This window comes from Squalius cephalus (genome assembly GCF_949319135.1).
Source record: "Squalius cephalus genome assembly, chromosome: 6".
In the NCBI taxonomy this organism is placed as follows: Eukaryota; Metazoa; Chordata; class Actinopteri; order Cypriniformes; family Leuciscidae; genus Squalius; species Squalius cephalus.
This window is the reverse complement of record NC_137127.1, coordinates 12130180-12147773: the sequence shown is the minus strand read 5'-3', so window position 1 is coordinate 12147773 and position 17594 is coordinate 12130180. Positions and strand designations below refer to the sequence as shown.

Below are 17594 nucleotides of genomic sequence, written 5' to 3'. Positions count from 1 at the left end.
AGAGTCGCGACGGTTCCCTGCTACTTGAAAACAAAGAATGGTGGCTGCTGCTGGAGAACAGTCTTTCGAATCGGCTTTGGCCGCGACTCTGGAGGACTTGAAGTTAAGTTTTTCTTTGAGAAAAGAGCAAAGAACGGCACTTAAATCATTCTTTAAAAAGGGAGATGTGTTCGCAGTTTTGCTTTTGCCGGCCAGATTCAAAAGTTGAATCAACTAACGTCAGCTCCGCTGTTGGGAAAACGCTCTGGTTGGTTGAAGCGCTGTCCTATTGCATGCAGAGTGAATTTGAAAGACAGCTGTTTATCCCGCCCCTCGGATTGAGCCGTGTCTATGGTGAGTTGCCAGACCTAACATCTTGTCTGGCTTGCCAGACTACCAAATCAGTATATTAGAATGATTTCTAAAGGATCATGTGACACTGACTGCAGTAATGATGCTGAAAATTGAGTTCAATTGAAAATATCTTAAAATAAAAAAATACTTTTTAATAAATTATTGTTTATTTTTTAGATTAAATATGACCTGGACACATTCTTGACAGCTTTTGTGTGATACACCTATAGGAAACTGATAATTATTTAAACGGAGAAAAGCATTCCTGCACAATTGTTATGCAAAATCAATATTATTACAAGAATAATATAGTAATATAAAACAACAAGACTTATTTGTGTTGTAAACAGTGAGGTACTTAAATTTGAGGATGTGGTCCAATGATGGCATAGTTTGGCAGCATGAGAAAAACCAGCCTGATCTCACGGCAATTCGTACGAATTCTACGAGGTGGCTAATTTGTACGAATTCATACGACCTCACTCGTACGAATTCGTTCGATTTTTGCTAAATCGTACATATTTTACGAATTGCCCAATTCGTATGAATTCATACGAATGACCTACCCCTGACCCCGCCCCTAAACCTACCCATCACGTGGGTTTAGACAAATCGTACAAATTCGTACGAGTGACGTCGTGAGGAATTAGCCACTTTTTAATCACTCGTACGAATTGGTCGTGAGATAGCGTTGGAAAAACACATAAGTATGAAATTCAGTTAATCATTTTTAAAGGACATGCAATTGGATGGAAAATGAGAGAGAGTTATGTAAATGCCTTTTATTAGAAATCAGCTCAAAGGAAAGATGAGTCATACAAAGCTTACATTTATGAGTGTTTTTTTCCTATGCCGAAGCATCATGTTGCATCTCTTCCCAACACCAGACTGAAGGTCTCTTTAAAGCAACAGACTCTTTTAACACATCAAGCAACCGTCTTCCTGTTGGCAGTGTTCAAATCACTCAGTCCTTTTCATTTGCTCAGTTTCGTTTCATTGACAATGAGTTAATAAGTACAGACTGAGCTTTTTTGGATTGATTGTCAAGTTTCTCTCAGTTTTCACCTTAAAATGAAAAGGTTAAACTGCATGTACCCTTCCACTGAATGTAGTGTATCTGTTTGTCTAAGTACCCCTTTAATCCCCCCCACTGGCTGTATGAAGAGTGACTTCAGTTCACAAGCCTGTCCAGCCTCGTCACTCATTTCTGACTGCTGTTTTTTACAAGTTCTCGAGACAGTTCTTCAGTTTAAGCAGTACTGTATTTATTTTGGTATGTTTGTGTTATATTTTAGAAATTTATATATATATATTATATATATAGTAAAAAATCTACATTTCAAATTTCTCTGTTGCATGAATCTAACTGATCGTTATAAGCTAACAAGTTTTACTAAAATAATGCAAAAAAATGCAAAACATATGTATTTATATATGTATGTATATATTAGTTCATATATTAGTTAATATATTAGTTAAGCGCGATTAATCACATCTAACATAAAGGTTTGTGTTTATGTGTGTTTATTATATTTATTTATACATATGTTATATGTGTGTGTGTGTGTGTGTATGTGTATGCATATACAGTATGTGTGTGTGTGTATATATATATATATATATATATATATATATATATATATACTGTATACACAGTAGTCAACATTTGATCAAACATTAGGCTCGTAGGCACCACGTAGGCTCACTATTGGCCGACGCTGGTCATATGTGATACGTGGTGACGTGCAACACAGACGCGCTACGCTTAAACACTACGTGAAAAGACCCGAGGCCCAGAGAGAAGGAAATGAAAAGTGGAATAAAGTCCTTATTTTTGTTTGTTTTTGCACACAAAAAGTATTCTCGTCGCTTTATAAACTTAAGATTGAGCCACTGGAGTTACTTGGACTATATTAACGATGTCTTTAATACATTTTCTAGGCCAGCAAGTTTCGGTCCCTAAGAAGCCTATGGAGGAGTGAGACAACTCTCAGATTTAATCAAAAATATCTTAATTTGTGTTCCGAAGATGAACGAATGTCTTACGGGGTTGGAACAACATGAGGGTGAGTAATTACTGACAGAATTTTCATTTTTGGGTGAACGATCCCTTTAACAAATTAACTTTTTTTGATCCACTAGAAATGTTGACTACTGTATATACACCCATATATTATATAAACACAAACTTTTTTGTTAGATCCGATTAATCGCGGTTAATCGATTTGACAGATATACAATGTTTTGAATAATTTGTAAATATTCTTCTGCAAACTCGGATGGAACACCAGGAATTTCGAAAGTGTGAAGAAAATGCATGCGAAAGGTGAAGTTTGTGCAATTGATTGCATTTCTTTTTTAATTTTTATTTAATACTGGCACTTAATACTTTATTTAATTTTTATGCATGACATTACCACAATAGTAACAACAACAGCAGATTGTGTCACTATTTTATTTTTTTAATCTTCAGGTCTTGTTTTGCATCATAGATAAAAATACTCTCCTTGGCAGTGGTAACCAATGTAGAAAAATACAATGAGTCTAAAAATTGCATAAAACTTTCCAAAATATTGTAATATGGCAATACAAACACAGACTCGTTCAATTGCTTTGATAAAAGGTTGCATGGCAGATAGCTCCCACTGGGGCAGATATTGCAGCAAACAGTTTCTTCCCTAAAGGCACAAACACTCCCACGCGCCACATGTTTACTTCTCCACGGAAATCTCTCGGTGCCCTAAACTTTCTGCCAGTTCTGGTCGGAAGGAGATCCCATCTGTAGTCCAGCGAAAAACACCTGGTACCTGTGCTTCCAGATCAGGAAAGCCCCCAGCAGACAGACGATAGCTTGAGCCAGGTTCAGCAGCATCTGCAGAAGGTAATACATCGGTAGAGTGCTTATGATGGCACTGCAGTCTGTCACACCTCTGTAGGCGAAAGTGCGGGCGATGGGGTCCTCGGGGTCCAGGGTGCACGTACAGTCCTCCTTCATTTCCTTGCAGCTGTAGCTGTTGGTCAGGGCGTAATGGTAGCACTGGAATGCGATGACCAGTACGGAAATGACCAGCCCCATAGTGCACAGGAAGAAGTACAGGAGCTGGGCAGAAGTCATTTGTGATGATTAAGGCAGGGCGATGGAGATAAGATTTTAATTAGACTCAAATGCCTATACTTGTTCATTTAAAACCAGCTCAGTGTCTTGGTGACTCAGGAATGGTACTGGCAATATCAATGGTCCATTAAATATTAAAAAATGCCTAATTAAAGAGACAGTTCACCACGAAATTTTAATTTTGTCATTAGCACACTCAGGCCATACAAAATTAATTTCTTGCGTTAAACACAAAAGGAGATGTAGGCATAATGTTTACCTCATGATAACAATGGATAATGATTTTAAATGTCAAGCCCCGTGCAAAAAAACAAACAAAAAGTTTGAAAAAATGAGAGTATCATAAATGTGGTCTTGTGTTTTGTGGCGCCACCCTTAAAGGTTCCCAAAGAGAGTTTAAGCAGCGATGCCATAGAAGAACCACTTTGGGTTTCCCAAAGAATGTTTCAGTGAACAGTTCTTAAAATGTTTATTATCTGAAGGTTCAATGGATGTTAAAGGTTCTTCATGGAACCACAGATGCTAATAAAGGACCTTTGATTTTTAAGAGTGTTTTTAAGCAACGACAAAGGTAAACGATTTAGAATTGTGATGGGAAATCCGACTCATTTTCAGAGCCAAAAGAATAAGACCAATTGGACATCTTCTTGGTTCAATGAGCAGGCGAGCTGTTGACTCGAGAACCAACAGAACCAAATTGTCCGGTTTTGTTAACCGCTTCAAACTATTTATTGAAAACAACTGACTCGAAGGAGCATTGCTTATTCATAATTCAAAGACTTGGAATATTGAGCTTGATAAGTATGCCCCACTTTTATAATACTATTATGGTGTTTTTTTTTGTTTGTTTTTTTGAGACATTTAAAATCACTTTCCAGAAATAAAGGTTCCAAAAGGGATTTTTGTGATGCCATAGGAGAACCATTTTGGGTTCCCTAAAGAATCTTTCAGTGATCAGATCTTAAAATAAATTTTTTTCTTTGTATGAAGAACATTTTAATAATCCAAAGAAACGTTTTCCACTATAAAGAACCTTTTGTGCAATGGAAAGGTTCCATGGATGTTAGCATGAAACCATCAATGCCAATAAAGAACCTTTATTTTTAAAGAGTGAATGGCAAAAAATGGCAATCCTTTTGTGTTTCATGGAAGAAATAAATAAAATAATAGTGTGTTGGAATGACGTGGTGAGTAAATGATCATCATATAATGAAATAATTTTTAATTTCTGGATATTTCATTCAGTTCATATATGATGATATGTAGATTTTTTTAACCTGTTGCCATAGCTAGAAGTATCTTGAGCTACTGTAGCACCTTTGTGAGTTTTAAAGTCTATTTGAAATGTATTTACATACAGTATGAGGAGGCAATTGGAATTGTCAATTTATCCAAAAGCTGCATTTATTTTTCACCTTTATGATAAACTGAACCGATGCTCTCTCATCAGGCACTCTGGTGATGCAGAAGAGGATGAATCCCAGCAGAGACACCACACACATCTGCAAAACACAAACATACAGTAGAGAAATTTTAATAGACTTGTCACTCAGACCCCAAATGTACCAAAAAATAATTGAGTTGGAGGGTGGATCACTGTTATCATGTGCAACTCAAAGTCTGTTGCTGAAATCTTTTGTCATTGTTGCCATGAACACATACCAGTCACTGGATTGATCTAATCTTATTTGCAGTGCAGCAGAGCTCCTGAGTTTCTGTGTCTGCCAGGCTTGTCATGAGCCAACCATAACCCTCATTGTAATCAGCATTGTGCAACTCAGCATTGAGCTGTCATCTGATAATACATTGACTGCTGCTGCAAATTGAATAGCTTGACCCCCCCCCCCCCATGATATCTTTATCTCTCACGCTTTTTATCTCTCTCTTTTCTTCTCTCTCTCTCTCTCTCTCTCTGTGTTTTCCCCGCTCTTTTCTCAGCGTGATTGGAGTCTTGTGACTAACGTGTGGTATCTAATTTGATTGTTTTTCCCAGGTTCTGAGGCAGAGAAGTCTTGGTGACCTCAGCGTTTTTCTCTCGTGAGGCCTAAACTTGAGATCTCTGATCTATATTGCTGCAATGAAATGTGTGCGTTTTAGGATTCTGAATTTGTGTATTCAACATAGCCGTCGCTTATGTTATGTTTTATTGCCACATTAGCTAATGTTTTACACAATAAAAGTGTTGTTGGGGGTTGTGTGGCAGTCAGAATTGAACAGAGAATGCTTTTTACATTTCATTTTAATTTCTTGATTTGAATTGAGGTAGCAAACAGTATGCAAAACTGCAATTTGAATTGAAATGTAACATTTTAACAACTAAAAGCAAAGTTGGTAACACTTAGCCTAGTTAACCACATTCATCTTAATGTTAATTTCAACATATACTAATATATTATTAATATCAAAAGTTGTTTTGTAGTTGTAATATTTTTTTTAAAAAAGTTGTAATGTTATTTAAAGGGTTAGTTCACCCAAAAATGAAAATTCTGTCAGTAATTACTCACCCTCATGTTGTTCCAACCGCGTAAGACCTTCGTTCATCTTCTGAACACAAATTAAGATATTTTTGATGAAATCAGAGCTATGTCTCACTCCTCCATAGGCTGCTATGTGACCGAAACTTGCTGGCCCAGAAAAGTCATCAAAGAGATCGTTAATATAGTCCAAGTGACTCCAGTGGCTCAATCTTATGCCTGGTTCAGATTACACGATTTTTTTGTCTGTTACGATAGTCACTGTGTCAGATTACACGATTTTGACTCCTAAAAATCTTGTCATGTCGTGGACAAGAAACATGTCAGACTACACGTTGTTTTCCGACCAGTCATCGCGAGCCGTCTCACACACTCATTCACTCGCACATATAGCCTAATACACGCACTCACTCACTCACTCACTCACACACACACGCTCACTCACTCGCACATACACACTCGCTCACTCGCGCACACACACACACACACACACACACACACACTCACTCGCTCACACATACGCACTCTCTCTCTCTCTCTCTCTCTCTCTCTCTCTCTCTCTCTCACACACACACACACTCGCTCACTCACTCGCGAACACAGGTCTCACTCACTCACTCGCGCGCCGTCGTCGTGGAGGACCGTTAAAAAATTAAACATGCTAGTCTTTCTGTCCTGATGTCGTGAAGCATCGCAGACGCGACGTAGGTTGTCGCCCACTATGACACACTATACGAGATGAAACGATCGAATCTTGCGTCCCGACGCCCGTTGTCGTTTGCGAATCCCCACGACACCCTACGTCAAACGGATCGTGCCAAAATCGGGCTAAAATCGTGTAATCTGAACCAGGCATTAAGTATATCAAGCGACGAGAATACTTTTTGTGCGCAAAAACAAACAAAAATAACGACTTTATTCCACTTTTCATTTCCTTCTCTCTGGGCCTCTAGTTGGTTCGCGTAGTCTTTTTGCGCAGCGCGTCTGTGTTCACGTCACCACGTAGGCTCACTATTGGCCGACGCCGGTCATGTGTGTGATGCGTGATGACGTGCAACACAGACGCGCAGCGCAAAAACACTACGAGGCCCAGAGAGAAGGAAATGAAAAGTGGAATAAAGTCGTTATTTTTGTTTGTTTTTGCGCACAAAAAGTATTCTCGTCGCTTGATATACTTAAGATTGAGCCACTGGAGTCACTTGGACTATATTAACGATCTCTTTAATAACTTTTCTGGGCCAGCAAGTTTCGGTCACATAGCAGCCTATGGAGGAGTGAGACATAGCTCTGATTTCATCAAAAATATCTTAATTTGTGTTCCGAAGATGAACGAAGGTCTTACGCGGTTGGAACAACATGAGGGTGAGTAATTACTGACAGAATTTTCATTTTCATTTTTTTCAATTTTCATCTTTAATGGACATGAGCTAACATGAACTAACAAAGAACAGTTGTACTAAAGTTGAAGAAAGATTAAAGGGACAGTTCACCTAAAAATCATTTACTCACCTTCATGTTGTTCCAAACCTGTCTGAGTTTCTGCTAAACACAAAATACGATATTGTTAAGAATGTTGGTAACCAGAGAGTTGATGATAGCCATTGACTTCCATAGTATTTTTTTTCCTACTATGGAAGTCAATGGGTCCCATCAACAGTTTGATTACCAACATTCTTTAATATATCTTCTTTTTTGTTCAACAGAAGAACGAAAGTCATACAGGTTTGGAACGACATGAGGGTGAGTAAATGATGACACAATTTTTATTTTTTGGTGAACTATCCCTTTAATACTATAACAAATGCATTACATTTACTCAAACTTAAATTAAATAATGTAATTTCTATTATATTCATCTTAAAACTGATGCATGCAAAGTTATTTCAGACCCCGTTATGTTTCCGGTCTACGTGACTGAACATGATGTCTGCACTCAGGGATTGCTTTGAGCTGGCTTGAATCTTTTGAACAATTTTGCTATTTATAAGTTTGATCTTACTCTCTTGTGATTCTCAAACAAAAACAGCTGTAGTATTTTTAGATTTATTTAGCTGAGGAACCCGAGTTGTTTTTAAACTCTAAATAGGCTTCTGCAACTGAATACTTATGTGCAAAATTTAAGAAGCATGAATTCTTTGTAAATCACTGCTGAACAAGTGAAATTTAATCAAAATCTCTCAGTGGTGAATCTCATATCAGCTTTACAACATTCAGACTGCAGGAAAATGTGACTCAAATATATATATATTTTTTTCTTTCATTAAAGTGTGAACAGCACAAACCACATGGCAACTGATCTTTTCATTTAAGCCTCTTCCATACACTGTAAAAAAAAATCCTTTAAATTTACGGTAAAAAAAAAAAACGGCAGCTGTGGTTGCCAGAAATTTACCATAAAAAATACGGTAGCAACATTTTAGGTTTTACAGATTTAACTTAAATTTAATGTAAAATACCGTATTACATTAACTGATATAACGTTAATATACCAATCTACTGAAGTACTTTATAACTTTGTAGTACACTGACAGACACCAAACACAGTGGCGATGAGAGTCACATGATGATTCAAAGCCTATCACAAGCAGCTTTTCCACAAGTTGAGAAGGTCAAAACTAATTATTAGAAGGTGCACAATGTAATTCACACAAACACTAAACACCATCATTAAAAAAATGCAATAAACATTAATTTACCAACATTAGATGTAACATAAAACATTAAATGTACATAACTAATAGGAAAAACAAAAACTAAGAAGAAACAGAAACAGTTATTCAATGTGAAGTGTCTTGCAGGGAATTCTGGGAATGTCAATTTACAGTTTTTCACTTTTCTTTTTCACTTCCAAAAACGTTAACGTATTTTACTGTAAAATTACATTAAATGTACGGTTCGATCTATTACAGTTATTCACCATATATAGCACTGAAACTTTCTGTTAACCAATTAACTGCTCTTCACCGTAGCATTTTTACAGTATTTTACCGTTAAAATCACAATCAGTTTTTACAGTGACCGGACCTCAGTCTGAACAGTCATATCGTAATTCATGCTACTTTAACCCTTTCATGCATGAATTATGATATCCTCAGTCAGGATTTTTTTCCTATGTGTTTTTATTGCTCTTAGGGCATGAAAAACAAGAATTGATTTTTATTTTATTTTTTTACAAATTTTTCAAAGAGATCTTCAGATGTCCACTTGAGTGGACAGCATGCATTTGGTTTAAACTTAAGATATACTAGATTTAATATAAGACAATAATCAAACACATAAAGTATGTGAATTTAACGAACTAATCAATACAATTATATCAAATCATGTGAAAACTATAAAATATATACAAAAAATCTAAATGCAAAATATTGCAAAGGCTTCATACAACTTCATACAAGTTGCACTTGGCGTATCTTTGATATCAGAACATGAGGACATGATTCCATCAGATTTTTCTACAGTCTGTCAAGGTACAACTGTGGAAACCAGTCAGATGCTCCCTCCAGTGCACCAGAGTATGGAGATTTACCCTTATTAGCTGATAATTCTGATTATGTTCAAGATGGACATGCACATTTCTATCATAGCCCTCCTCTGAGAAAACCTAGCGATACGTTTTTTCAATCTCATCTGAAATGATCAGTGTTGGGGGTAACGCACTACAACTAACATGCATGACCCATTCAGATTACTTTTTTGATGTTACAAGTAAAGTAATGTGTTACAAGTAACATGCATTACCTAATCAGATTACTTTTTGATCTAACAGGTAATTAACTACAAGTAATGTGCATTACCTAATCAGATTACTTTTTTATGTAACAAGTAAAGAAACGCATTACAAGTAACATGCATTACATAATCAGATTACTTTGTGATGTTATGAGTAAAGAAATGCATTAAAATAATGCATATTACATAATCAGATTACTTTTTGATGTTATGAGTAAGGAAACACATTACAAGTAACATGCATTATGTAATCAGATTACTTTTTGATGTTATGAGTAAAGAAACACATTACAAGTAACATGCATTACGTAATCAGATTACTTTTTGATGTTATGAGTAAAAAAACACATTACAATAACGTGCATTATGAAATCAGATTACTTTTTGATCTAACAAATAAAGTAATGCATTACAAGTGTCATACATATGTAATCACATGACTTTTTTCAATGTCAATGAAAATTACTTTCTAATAATACAAGTACATTTATTTACAGTAAAAAAGTCACTGCAGATTAAGTTTTTAAGTTTTAAATTTCAAAAACAATATTCACATTATAATTATGAATTGTAGCTGAAATATAGCAGTTGATGCATGACGTCCACTACAGTGGACATGTGATTAATCAGAGTTTTCTCTCAATCTAAAATCAAAACTTGGAAAATTTTACTGTGATATGACTCATTAGATATTGCTTGATGCTGCAATATTTTTTTTACCTCCAAGAGTCTCCTAGATTCGAAGGAATGGGTGGATATTCTGGAGCAACTTGGCATGTCTGACTGACCCTTGGCCATCTTAGTTTGGAGGGGGGAAAAATCGAAACACAAAGGCTTGCCACTTGATTGCAATTTATAGGATGATGCACAAGGGTCCAATGAAGAGATTGATGTGCAACTTTGCCATAAAAACCCGTGCAAATTCAAGAAAATGCATTTTTAATAGCTGTCCACTGTAGTGACCACTATGCGTGAAAGGGTTAATGACTTTTCCATAAGTTTCAAGGTGACAGCTTTACACAAGCAAAACTTTAGGGGTCGTATCGTAAATATTGAAATATTATCTCCTCATGCTTGTCTTTGTCCTTCTTATCGCCTGTGCATCACCTTAGGAATGAACAAATAACACTGACTTCAGTGGCCTTCCCATGACAGCGTGCTGTATATGCGGTCTTTGTTTTTGTTCTTTTGCGCATGCGATGCCAGTTCAGGATAGAGATCAGTTCACACTTGAATCTGATATTTTAAACCCATTTTAGAAAGACAAAAAAAAGCCTTGCAGTGTGAACGTAGTTATTATTTTTGTACTTGGATGTGCACATGCTCTCTCTAACAGCATGCTTGTATGCTTATGTACAGTATAAGGCTGTGCGGCCAATGAATCTGATGCGATGGCCTCATGCATGAAAGAGTAAAACAAGGCATGCTGGGAGTTGAGGGAGAGGTTGATGAAGAGCAAAAGGAAGCTTACAATGATGCCGGCCCAATGGGGCGTCTCCCTGGCCAGGAGAGAGGGGCTAATGGCAACCATGAGGAAGGCCACCCCTGCTACTGCGATGCCCAACAGAAGCTGGAACACAGCGACCAGCAAAGGAAAGCGGCAGCCACAACATGTTTGGACATCCTCCAGTAATGGGCCTTCAGGTTTTGCTTTTCCCTTCTTCTCATTGCCAGGGGTTGCGTTACCTCCTCCAGGCGACCCTTTCGGACTCGTCCCCGACCCCATAATTCCTCCTGTCTCGTGCTGAGATTCTTAATCTTCCTTTGAGGCCGACTGGATGTTCTTGCTCTCGCCCTCTATCTGTTTGTCCTTCTTTTTCTTTCTCGCCTGCCGTTTCTTTTGCTCTCTTTAGCTAGACTGTTCCTTCACGCTGCCTGCCCTGCCCTGCCCTTCCCCTCCCTCCTCACTGGAGGCTTCTCTCCCTACGCGATCCCTGCTCGCTATTCAGAAGCAGAAAGGGCTCTGAACTAATATGGAAAACATTTGGAGCAGATTCCACAAGAGCCACATATAGAGCACTAGGAGAGGAGACGGAAAGGAGGGAGGGTAGGAAAGGAGAGGGGAGACATAAAGGGGGGACTCCAACACACGACAACTACTAGACTCCCTGAAACTAAACAGGAAACAGGGTTCTTACAGAGAGAGTAGAAACAATTCTAGTCACTGGCAAACATGTGGGTGTGTTTTACAGCCTGGAGTTAGTCACATGATTTTGATGAAGTTACGTGATCCGCGGGCATGTGAGAGGGTTACAGTTAATCTCTTATTAATATTATGAGAGAGAGCAGATATTTCACTTTGTGTTAATTATGGAAATTCATTAACTACATGCAGGACACGTTTCTTATAGTGGATATGTCTGTATTCACCTAGAGCTTCTTTTTTTTCTCATTTTATATTTCATGCTCTGATTTTAATAGGTTCATCAGCTGAAGTGTTCTGAAGGCTGGATATTGACAGAACGTGGTCTATTTTTAGCCTATATTGAGAGCTTATTCTATGTGCTGTTGTGTAATGTCACAGTCACACCTCGTCTTATATCATAAGCAAAGCATTCTCAGTAGATTTTATAGATGTCAATTCATGCTCAACATGCTGCACAAAACTCTAGAAAAGTTTCCGTTATAAAGTTGCGAATATCGTAGCAGACAAATTGAAAAACAAATTGATACAGTTCATTTCGTTTAAAATAAATACCAGATAATCATAACTGTCCATTTGCAAATAATAAACAGATTACTAATAAAATATGATTAAGAAGAAGAATTTATTGACATCAAGCATGATTATGACCCCCACCCCCCACCAAAAGAGGAATTATCATCTTAGACAAATAGTGATAATTATATTTGGCAAACCTGATAAACAGCCTATATGAAGGCATTTTGATTTATTTAGCGACTTAAATGTGCTTTTGAATGTTTGTTTACATTAAATTATGAAATATTCGTGTTGATGTTGTTTTTTCTAAAAAGATTTTGTGTTGGTTTAGCCTATAATAATTTGAACTGTCTTCATATAGAAACATTTAAATGTTATTAGTGCTGGTGTTTCATATTTACATGTGTAGATATTATTCCTGAGATTTAAAATGCAATTATTTTAATGCTTTGGAGCGATATGCTGAGGATTCTTTTTCAGAGTCTATTCAGCAATGAACTGACAACTTTCAAAACCCGTTTAATTCCCAGACTCTCGAGCTGGTGCATTTACACGTGAGTGTGCGCGCGGTTCCTGCCTGGTGGAGGCGCGCGTGCGCGGTAGTCGCCACGAGCAGACTGAGTGCTGGGCAAAGTGGCAGCTCAGGCGAGCGCGCACACACTTCATCATTCAGAGGTGCTGTGCGAGACCGGACACAACGCACTGACGCTCCGCTGATACTGGATTAACCAAACCTGATTGTAAAGAAGCGAACAAGAAAGTGGGACAAAGTTATGGATGAAAGAATACCTAGAATGCAGGGCAGACAGTTCCTGGATCACGCGGATTTCTTGGGGTAATTTTATTTTCGTTTTTTTTATTTTTATTTTTTTTTATTAAATTTAGTTTAAAGCAACGTTATTATTTTTTAATGTGTGTTGAGATTAAAATAGTGTTTTCTTTTTACAGGGTTGAATATTCGTCTCTCTACATGTGCAAATCCAAAAGAGGGATGAAGAGAGAGGAAGGAAAGGTAAGCAAACTGTGGACCCGTGATGGAAACGTGATGTCCGTCAAGTTCACGTAACACCATCGTTATTAAGAATTTGAGTGATAATTATTACTTTAAGAACTTTTTTGCAATGGCTGCTACTTCCCATTCGCAGGACGCGTACAAGTTACCACACAGACTGATCGAGAAAAAGAGGAGGGACCGAATAAATGAATGTATTGGGCAGCTGAAAGATTTATTACCCGAACATCTCAAACTTACGGTAACATCACTTGAATTTTTATTTTATTTTTTAGTCTTATTAAAATGTGTTTTGTAAATTTATATTAGGGAAATCCTATAAATGTTCGTATTGTCTTACAGACTCTTGGTCACTTGGAAAAAGCGGTAGTTCTTGAGTTGACGCTGAAGCATTTGAACGCTTTGACAGCTGTCACAGAGCAACAGCACCAGAAGATCATCGCTTTGCAGAACGGTAAATTACATAATATGCAACCCACACAATACAACCTGAGAAACATCTATACCACATGAAGTAAAACAGAGTAAATGTAGCTTAAACACTAACATAACTGCACATATTGGCATAATTATGTGTATTTATCTTATTTATATTAATGTCACGTGTTTTATATATTTAAATCTTATATATTTATATCTGTTTTGCATCTATCTATCTGTCTATCTATCTATCTATCTATCAATCAAGCAGTGATCTATCTATCTATCTAATCTATGTATAGTTTATCTGTCTGTCTATCTGTCATTTTTCTGTTGTATATGACAGGACTTTGTCTTTGTTTTATGACAGGTGAGCGATCGTTAAAGTCCTCCCTCCAGGCTGACTTAGACGCGTTCCACTCAGGCTTTCAAGCATGTGCCAAAGAAGTCCTGCAGTATCTGAACAAGGTGGAGAACTGGACGGCGCGCGAGCAGAGGTGCACGCGACTCATCAACCACTTACACAAAGTTTCCGCGCAGTTCCAGTCGGGCGCAGGGATCCTGCAGCAGCAGCAGCAGCAGTTGCCAGGCGACGACGCTCCGGAACGGGACACGCAGAGAGACACACAAGCCAACTGCGTCCCTGTCATCCAGAGGACTCAGAACCTCGAGCTGAACGAGAACGACACAGACACTGACAGCGGATATGGAGGAGAGGCGGAGAAAGGCGATGGCAAATGCGAGAAAGGATGTGACACAGCGAAAGGAGTTAAGATCAAGCAGGAGTTCGGAGACGAACGCGTCACCAAAAAAGCCAAACTGAACTGGTCTGCGAACGGCGCATCTGATTCCGCCAATACCCGACCGGACGTGGCGCTCATGAACTCTTTAATGGGAATGACGGGTGTTGGTGGACAACAGACTCCCTTTTGCATGCCGTTTTACTTCATAAACCCGTCCGCAGCAGCATCGTACATGCCTTTGTTTGATAAAAGTCATTTGGAGAAGTTGGTGTATCCAGCGGCTGCGGCGCTGACCACGCCGTTCCCGTGGCTTTACCCCGGGATTCCCACTCACGCCTCCACCGCAGCTGCGGCCGCCGCTGCCATCGGTTTCGCCGGTGCGTGCGCCGATAAAACCTCCGGATTTGACGCAGCATCCTCAAAAGACGACGAGCCGCTGTCTCCTGACGGCGACCTGTCCAGCGACGCCGACCTGGCCTCTCCTGTGTCTGGGGACCATGGCTCAGAGAATGATGCCGGTCATCAGTCCCAAAGAAATGAAAACGATGGTACATAAAGCTGGTCCTTTGACCGTTGAGTGCACACTAGTTTGCTTGTAAAATTGCTATTTATCTGTTTATCTTAATTTAATTGTCATTGAGTATTTAGTATTAGTGTTTCTATGGATTTCCAAGCAAAGGCTATTCTTTTATTGTTTTGTTTTTGTTTTGTATTATTATAATTATTATTAGGATTCAAAATTTCACAACAAACTGGTTTATCAGAATGGGGAGAATGGGGGACGTTGTAACAGCCAGTGCCTTTTGCACTGATTCCTTGAGATATTTGAATGAAAATCCAATTGACTGCAGCCACTTTTATGTCCTTTATGTCTCGCCATTTAATGGCATATTAGCATTGACTGAAAATGTGTGAAATCTCAGACTTTGCTCTGGGGTTTTTTTTGGGTTGTTGTTGTAGTTGTCTTTTATTTTTTTTAATTTTTTGATGAAGAAATGTAGATTAGTGCAATACAAATGCTCTTTAAGCTAAAGAACGGCACTTATGCTAGCTGAGTTTTCTTTTTTTGTGAAGATTTGGAAGTCACATATTGGACTCTTGGATGTAATGTTTGATATTGACCTCAAGCAGGCTGGTGTGACTGCTGCAGTATTTGTCAGATATAACTTTCTATTATAGTATGACTGGATTTCAGTCCTATTTCGCTCTTTTCAATGTTCGGTGCTTGAAAGAGTTGCCTACATACCTCAACATACCGTAGAGTTTGGGCCACGACTCATTTCTTAGAGATGCTCCTCTGGTAGGGGTGGTGACGGAATGTTTCGAGCGATTTTAATTGGACAAATGGTGTGAGCAACAATCCTCCGATGTAATGTTACAGCAGCCCCCGTCTCTCTCTCTCTCTCCCTCTCCCGAACAATTGTTCTGAATCACTTGTTGTGAAGGAAATCAGCACTCCAGATGAGAATGGCGGGACCAATCACCTGTCAATCATCACTGAGAGTGCTTTGCCAACAATCTGACATCAGTGTCCTGTGTCACCTCTAGCAAAAATGTACAAGGTATTATAGCACCTTATGGAACTTTGATATTGAATGTAATCTGTGTTCTTTTGGTAGATATAAAAGTTTGTACTGTATATATTCTGATAAAAGTAGTTATTTAATCCAGAGGTAAAGTGCACTTTTTCTTGCCTTCTCAGTTTCCTATTACACAATCCTCACTCTTCGTTTTTAAGCCAATGCCCTTTGAACTCAAACTATGATGTATGTCTTTCTTAAGGAAATCTTCTTAAATACAAGGCAAGTGTTGGAATATATGTATGGCATCATACTCTTGAGCTAGCATAAACAAACAAACGTGAGCTGGCTCATTTTAGTCTGTGGTAGGAGAGACAGCTGTTGAAAAGTATGTAAGGTAAGAGATATGTGATTATATCAAATGTGTTTTGCCTTTTCGGAAACATTGTCACTATTCATGACCTTGAAAAAGCTAAATGGGTCATGCTGTGTATTGTACAAATGTTGTGGAGCACTGTAACATGACATGAATAAACATGTAAACGGACCTTTTTAGATTGGATAGATCTGAAAAATCAGGAGATCACGGAAGGCTCTTGAGTTTTATTGAATGTGATTATTTTTCTAGGCCTGGGTTTATTAATGCATAGGAACAGTGATGTACCAGCTGCCATTTATTTCTGCATTGTAACACATTTCATAGGCCCTATAGTGTCTTTGCCTCAACTGTCATTTGCCTAAACAGTGGCATGTGGATGTATATAGTTTGTGAATATGCTGTATGTTTAATGTTCATGTTGTAGAAGAAATCTATGGATTTTTTTAAAGGATACACTGAGAGACTGCTGCACATTTCCTTAATGCTTTACACATTTGCTGTTTGAAATTATGCAGCTCAGTTGTCAAATAAAAATAAGCTCATGTAAACAAAATGCTATCACCCAACTCATTCATTTCAGCACCGATATGCACATGATATTCATATAGGCCTATTACACAGTATAACACTTCATTGCAGTCAGTGACAGTCCGTTTGAGTGTTATTTTCTATGTGAACCACCCAGAAACACCCACTTACCTGCAGCTGACATCAAGAGATCTGCTAACACTAGCTTCATGTAAATAGATTTTATGCATATTTAACAAAACCTTTCGCTATTTAATAAAAGGCAACCAGGAAATCTAAAAATCAGTTTAGTCTGAAACTGGATACTTCTAAGGAGTCAACCATAACTTTTGGATCAATAAGCTAAATAAAAACTATCCTGTTTAGAAACTAAAATGTGCCAATTTCTTTACTGTCATTAATCAAAAATGTAATTAAATTGTGTTTAATGGGCCCAACAAACAAAACCTATAAAATGACCTTTTATAAATGAAATAATAGGATCCTTTTTGCTTATGTTTGGATGTTTGTGTTGAGAACCAAAGAATGAGTCAGCTTGTAAATCAGCTGACAGGAGATTCATAATGTTGGAATGTTGAACAACCAAAGTTAACATGTGATATTAATCTGTAAAACAAGGAAGCTAACCACAGACATACAGTACATTTTTAGAGAGAAAAATCGGCAAATCATAGCT

The 17594-nt window shown here is 37.9% G+C and overlaps 2 protein-coding genes across 3 annotated transcripts; one reads left to right on the top strand and one right to left on the bottom strand.

Moving 5' to 3' along the window:
• Nucleotides 1-17289, top strand: bhlhe41 (basic helix-loop-helix family, member e41). Of its 2 annotated transcripts, XM_079873649.1 has the most exons (6): nt 1-333; nt 12847-13151; nt 13265-13328; nt 13462-13569; nt 13671-13782; nt 14119-17289. In XM_079873649.1, the coding sequence occupies exons 2-6, from the start codon at nt 13090-13092 to the stop codon at nt 15045-15047; spliced, it is 1275 nt and encodes a 424-aa protein (XP_079729775.1). In that variant the 5' UTR covers nt 1-333; nt 12847-13089; the 3' UTR covers nt 15048-17289. The 2 variants fall into 2 exon arrangements, with proteins under 2 accessions (XP_079729775.1, XP_079729774.1); XM_079873648.1 differs by lacking the exon at nt 1-333 and having other exon boundaries at nt 12425-13151.
• sspn (sarcospan (Kras oncogene-associated gene)) lies at nt 2661-11774 on the bottom strand. Its single transcript, XM_079873651.1, has 3 exons — nt 11126-11774; nt 4864-4950; nt 2661-3433 (listed from the first exon to the last, which is right to left on the bottom strand). Exons 1-3 carry the CDS (start codon nt 11378-11380, stop codon nt 3074-3076), a joined length of 702 nt encoding a protein of 233 aa, XP_079729777.1. The 5' UTR covers nt 11381-11774; the 3' UTR covers nt 2661-3073.
• Nucleotides 17290-17594: the final 305 nt, after the last annotated feature.